The sequence below is a fragment of the Convolutriloba macropyga genome, chromosome 3 (assembly GCF_964194025.1).
Source record: "Convolutriloba macropyga chromosome 3, txConMacr16.3, whole genome shotgun sequence".
Lineage (NCBI taxonomy): Eukaryota > Metazoa > Xenacoelomorpha > Acoela > Convolutidae > Convolutriloba > Convolutriloba macropyga.
The window spans coordinates 68,724,482-68,731,320 of record NC_134470.1 but is presented as its reverse complement, the minus strand read 5'-3'; the positions used below and the strand labels follow the sequence as shown (position 1 = coordinate 68,731,320).

Here is a 6,839-nt window from a genome sequence, read left to right as displayed (position 1 = left end):
CGATTCCAATCATTAATACAATATCAAAAACAATTTGAAGAGTTATGCACCGAGAAATCTAACGATCAACAATGTGCAATTAAATTAGCTTAAATTATGCAAAAAGAAGCTCAAAACTTTATTGCGGTTCTGCGATTGTCTTGTTCCTTTTTCCGCGATGTTCGCGGAAGCAATCTAAATGATTTTCAATGTGGCACGCAATTAGTAAACAACTAATTTTAGAGAATTTTTAACGCCAATTTCAGGGGAAACTCAATTTCACGTTTGAAAATTCTATGGTATCAAAGATTTGTTGGACGACTTATTTATATCAAACGGCGATTCCAAATTGAAAACGGTGATTTATATTGAAAACAGGCTGATAAAAGAGACCAAAGTGTTATATAGTCTTCGAAGAAATGTTGCAAAAGAAATAAAAACAAATCGCTAAACTCTATTTGTACAAATTGCTGGTGTTAGCAGTCCTAATGTGTGGTATTAATTGTGCGCAGATCAAAAGAACAGATATGGTGAAACTTGAAAAAATTCAAAAGAAAGCCGTAACTTGGATCTTGGTTTCACGCCAGGGACAAAATATCAACTAACTCAGGACACTGAATGTCTTAACCTTTTCTATATATATCCAGTTGAAGGTTATTCTGACACTTGGTAAACTTAAGAACAACAAAGGTGCACACATCTTTTTCCCTGAAAAAAACGAGCTTCAGAGAACAAGCAAAAACTGTTTAATTTACAAAAAACCAGAACTGAGAAGGTAGGAGGCAAATTCGTTCTCAAAATAATTAACGAATTGAAGAAAAATATAGATTTTCTCAACCCGAAGGGAATGAAAAAGCGTGTATTAAAAGAAATGTGATAGTTTATAATTGAAAGTTTTTGCAATTAAAATATCTGCACATGGCAGCTTCATTGCAACTGCAGATCGTGCAGAGAGTTATAAAAAATTTGAATGTTTGACTCTAGGCAAAAAGCGCCCTGAGTGATAACTTGAAATCCTCAAAACAATCAAACTATCCAAAAAATATAATGAAAGTAACTGTCAAAAAAATGTTTGCGATTTATTTATACATCTTAACCGGTTCTGCGCCTTAAGAGTAAAGGCAAAATGCAATGAAATGCAGCGTTTTCGATTTTAATTGGTCCTTTCATTTCATGTGAGAAAATTATCCAAAAATGTCTATACCACTGAAATCTATTGTTTCCATTAAACTCAGTTCTCGACGTCCTCCTCAAAAGTTCTATGCACATCTTTGGTTATCTCACATATTGATTACATTGCGGTTTCACTGAGCAGCTTACAACCTAAACTAATGCTAGAAAAGCAGATGAATTGGCAAATTAAAACCTTTTTTCGACGGATATACAAGGATAAAAATCACTGTATTGGAAAAAAATTCAATGAGCGAAAAAGATTGCATTTCTCGTCAAAATTTAGGAGGACGGCTTTTTCAGTCAATGGGGTACATCTTTCTTTGGCAATGTTTTCACAATTCTGTGAACCAATTTAGTTGCCTTGTTTCCCGTAGCCCCATTCTATGTCTAGGGTTACACTTATATTCGAATGAGTTCCGTGTTGCTCTTTAATATCGACTTGGTGTTGAATTATACAAAAGCGAGAGGAAATGCGCATTCTGTTAATCGGCGAACCTTGATGTGACGGGAGTTTATGCTGTGTCGTGCTATGATCGGGTGATATGATTGCTCTTCATGATCGTATACGAGACATAATTATATGAGCTGGCTCGGTGGCCCTTTCCCCCTTCTGTGAGCAGAAGTTTACTACTCCCCAACAACTCCAGACCGGGCGAGATTCTTTCCCTCCTGGACTGCGGGTCAGCCATCAACATTGGTTGTTACGATCGCTTTTCCCTTGCAAACAAGCTCTATCGCAATTGCGGCGGAGATAAATTCTATCAGCTGCTGAGGACAAAAAGTGTATCGAAGTCGGAATTCAGTTCATTCCTTTGGTCGTCAAGTAGTTTGAAGGATTTTTAGAAACAGTTCGAAAGCTCTCAAAGGTATCGCTCTCTGGCCGATAACAGAAGTTTGTAACCTGCGGGGATATCCGTATTTTTTAGTAGGCTCTCTATCAGTCTTTGTTACCAGCAATCCGCGGGTTCGCAATCGTGCTGATCGCAAGGGAAGCAAGATTATAGCCATATATGAAACGCGAGCTAAGCTTTGAACCCTTTTCTCACCCTTTTGGAGGGGGTCCAGAATATTGTGTCACCCAATGACCAGTTTAATCAATACCGATTACTTTTTGACGTCTCACCTAATAAGAGGGAAGCTCAAAATTTTATGTCTCACCTTTTGAATCGTAAATCGGTTGCCAGAAAATTTTGAGTGCGTGAACAGAAATACTCAAGATTTCTCCAAAGAGGTAGCTTGAGTGATTCCATTGATGATTCCAACTGATCTGATATGAATAGCAGTTATCGGCCGTGAACCAAGATTTCACCAACTCTAAAGAAATAATGGAAAAAGAACAATTAAATAATCTTTAGGCACCATCTTTCAGTTAAGTACAAATGAGTAAGTAATTTTTTTCAGTTAAGTACTTTTTTGTTAATCTAATTAGAGATTAATCCAAAGAGTTTCAATGCAGGATTTTCCGTTATATCCTATGCAATTAGTTTTTGGAAAGTTTTACGGTGGTCAATGAATATTATAACCTTTGTTATTTTAGTCTGCTAGCCTCGTCCAGTCTCTCGTTTGATATAATTGAGTCATCCTTCTTCTGATTTTATGGACTGTTTCTGACATTGGTTTGTTCATATATATGGACTTTTTTAAACCAGACTTTTCCGAATGCAATTTTAGATCTTTAAGTTCTCTCAACGAAATATCGTTGTTTATCGCTTTACATTCAGACTAAGGTTTGAAACATTCAGGTTCTTTAATTTTTTGAATGGGATTTCTTGTAGGAGCAATTTAGTTAAGTTTATAAAGAGTAATCAGATTAGCTCTCAACCTCTCTGCTTGGGGAACCCTTCTCATCATTGCTTTGCTGAAATGTCTAATTCAAGGTGTAGTGAAATATCCTAATCGTCATGTTTACATCCAGGAAATCGCAATCACAGGCCAGGATTTTGCTTAGAATTAAAGGTCTATGGATTGCACTTAAGCCCCTTTCTTAACAACCTGTATGGGCTAGAAGCAGTTGTTGGTATAGTAAAGGGTTATATATTCTTATTGTTTTTCAATATCGTGCGTAAAATTATTGTTTCTGCTCCACAGAATTCTCTAACGGACATTTGTTAACTCTTTTAGACAACTTTAAGATATTTTAGACCTTCTCGAGTTTTTTAGACCTTTTAGATTTTTTAGACAAATTTTTCTCGGCAGATTAATTGTGATAATGCCTTTGCTACCGCAACGACAGGTTTTTTGCATTGTTGCTGGTAGTAATTCCCGTGTCTTTCCCATTACAACTCCCCACGAAAATATAGCCTCCATTATGGTATAATTACCATGATTGGGGAGGGCTATACATTTTATAACCACTAGCCGGGGGATTAAAATGGGAAAGACGTTAATTCCTTCAGTGAATACTTGGATGTTTTCCGTTTGTGCAACCCCCCGCCACCAGCTTAATGAAAGCGTATTATTTCCATTTTTACGTAATGATTTACTATGTAATAGCACGTGCTCTGTAACGGGGGGGGGGGGGGGGGCACAAAGTGAAAAAAAAAATCCGAATACTTTGATACCAGGAAGCGAAAAGGCATTTGATTTTCTGTTAAAAGTAACGTAATGTCGGTGGTATATTGCATCATCTGATTTGTCGTGATGTGACCGATGTTTATTTATTATATGGCGTAACTGAACCTCGCTCCGACCGTTAATGTTGTATTGTTCATCTGTTCTGTTTATCGCTGTTAGTTTTATGATGAGCAGCTCTGTGAATCTCATAATTGTTACCTGATCAAAAGATAAGCTTAAGAAAATTTAAACTAAAATTGGCCATTCATTCGTACATTGTATGCGTTTATTTTCAATTTTTAACCAAAACTGTATGTATACTAATTAACTGAACATTCATTTGTCTTTTCTGAGAATTAGTAATTGCTTTCAGCTGTTTTTTGTTGGCTCAAATTTTACGTACATTTGTATTGTTTTTTGTTCAGCTCAACGAGTGAAAATTAACTGAACATTCAGATTTGGTTTCTCAAAAACTACGAATTACTTTTGGGTGTTTTTGGCACAAGTTGGCCAATTGTTTTTATACATTACATGCATTTATTTTTGTCTTCGGCTTCAATTAATTGAACATTCAGTTTTGGTTTCTCAGAAAAACTATTAATATCTTTCAGATGCTTGTTGTTGGCACAAATGTGTGCTTTTTAGTTCATGCTTAGATATCTGAGTGTGAATTGTGCGTTGAAACATCAGTACCATCTGAAGACTGTCGTTAAGACTGCTTCTGTTTATTGTAGACTAAAAAGAACAATGAGTAATCCTGCAGAGGAAACTATCAGCAAAAAGTAAGTGTTTTTTTTATCTTTTAATGTCCAGGTGTTCAGCGAGTTTGAGATTTAGAGCTTTACTGCAGAATTTTTCCCCTCTGCGAGCTCTTATATAGTAAGTCAAAAGTTGCAACGCAAGCGAACGTTCGAAAAGCTCGAGGCATGAAAATGGGCAGTGTCTTGCTAGATATTTCCTATGTTCTCAAATTGAACTTTGACCTTTGAAACGTTCGATAGCGTTGCAACTTTGCGAGACTGACTATATTTATAGTCAATCAGTTTTTAAGACAGTTGTCTGTACAGGAGTAGAGAAGAACCAATCTGTTCAGTGAGCCTTTTATTATAATATGACCCATAATTGAGTTGAGAAAACTCAACTAAATAACGAAGTTTCGTCAAGTTTCTTGCAACTGTCTAAACATGATTCACGGAAACGGTAACTGAACTCATTCTTTGCAACAAATACTTCTGGTTAACGTGGTCATGCAGTGCATTTATGTAATTCACTGCTATCAATATTGGATATAAATAGCCCTGTTCTGACTAATCACAAGGTTGTGATTTTTCCGTGAAAACATTATACTCAAAGAAAATGCAATTGTTCTCTATGGCCTTACTATGGCAGCCTGCTTGTGAGTTCAAAAGTTCGTCTGGCAATCTTTGGGAGGTTTTTGTATGAATGAATTTTTTGTTTAATTGGGTTTTTAGTAAATTAAATTTATTTAATACTAGAAATTGAATGTTAACCATTAATTGGCTTAAATGGTGCTTTCATATGTTTCAGCATTAGTTGTTAAGAGAATTTGCACATAAAAACGGGTATTCTCATAAGACTCCATTATTTAAATTGCTCTGGGGACTATCTCTGCTTTAATTTCGTTTTTTTATTTTTTGTTGGTTAAGAGGGTGTTGAACGAGAAAGAAACCATGAGATTTATCACTGCGCCATTTTTACCAACGCTTTGCAGAAAACTCGGTAAATCTTGCTTGTACAACAGGTTTAATTTTTATTTTCTGTCAAAGTTTGAAGGAATTATTGTCTTTTTACGACTCGAAGTGGAGTATTAGCATGAGACATTGTTTTTTTAGCTGAAGAATATCTTTTCATGATTTGATCAACATCTGTTGCGATAATAGCAGTTGAATAAACTGCCAGTGTAATAAATTTTAATGCCCGATCGACACAGGAAAAACACTTCAGCATTAGACTACGAGTTTGTCACATTCATTTATTGCCACTGTTACTAAGTAAACAGTGGTGATAAAAGAATGGTGATAAACTCGTAGTCTAATGATGGAAACAGTTTGAGAAACTTGTAGTCTATAAAAAAAACTTGTGTGGTGTGTTGTGTGTGTGGTGCGGGTGTGTGGTGTGTGCGCATGTTTGGTGTGTGAGTTTGTGGTGTGTGGTGTGCGTGCGTGCCTATGTGTGTGTGTGTGTTTGTGTGTGTGTGGCGTGGGGTGTGTCTGTGGTGCGTGTGTTGTGTGTGGTTTGTGTGTGTGTGTGTGTTTTACGTGTGTGTGTGTGTGTTTGTGTGTGTGTGCGCGCGTGGGTCCGCGTGTGCGTGCGTGTTGGTACGTGCGTGTATGTGTGTGTGTGCGCGTGTGTGTTTGTTGTTGTGTAAGTGTGTTTGTGTCTCTGTGTGTTTGTGTCTGTGTGTGTGTGTTTGTGTGTGTTGTGCGTGCGTGGTTCCGTGTGTAAGTGTGTGTGGTTGTGCGTGTGTTTTGCTGTGTGTGTGTGTGTGTGTGGGTGGGGGGGGGCATGAGGACAAAACGAAGAACAGATCTGAAGTAATATCAGTTACCTTTGAAAAGGTAATTGTCCACAAAAAATAAAAATGAAAAACCAATAAAACTGTTCAATTTTGAAATGATCGCGACAGGTGTTGATAAAAAAAAAATTACCACACGGTTGTTATTGCCCTCGAAGTTATCATAACATCTCGGCTTCGCCTCGGAGTTTGATAACTTCTCGGTGGCGATAACAACCGTGTGGTAATAGTCATTGAACTTTGACTTTTTTCGAGCATTGACTTCTGTTTTTGAATTTTGCAACAATATTTAGATTGATCTGTTTTTCTAACGCTCAGTAGATGGTACCCTCTAGGAGTATGGTAAAAGGTTGTGTTGAGAAGATTTGACCCCATCAAAGCCCCCGCCCCTATCCAAACTACTACCCCCACCTATCTGTTCTCACTTAATCTCACCCAAACTACCTCTCTTCTGCCACATATCTACACGTACCATTCTACCCCGCGCCCCTTGTTACTTATTACAATGAAATACATCTACCACTCTCACAACTGTACAAAACCCACATCTAGACTCTCCACTCACCATTATTATTAATTACTCTGAACGGAAGTGTGT

The 6,839-nt window shown here is 37.1% G+C and overlaps 1 protein-coding gene across 1 annotated transcript in view; it reads left to right on the top strand.

The window, feature by feature from the left end:
• The first annotated feature begins 4,282 nt into the window (after positions 1-4,282).
• The window catches only part of LOC142336400 (lysine--tRNA ligase-like), a 46,340-nt gene continuing 43,783 nt past the window's right edge, over positions 4,283-6,839 (top strand). Inside the window, exon 1 of the mRNA XM_075385202.1 lies at positions 4,283-4,487. Coding sequence (XP_075241317.1) covers positions 4,354-4,487 — 134 coding nt within the window. The 5' untranslated portion in view covers positions 4,283-4,353. The remainder of the gene's footprint in view (positions 4,488-6,839) is intronic.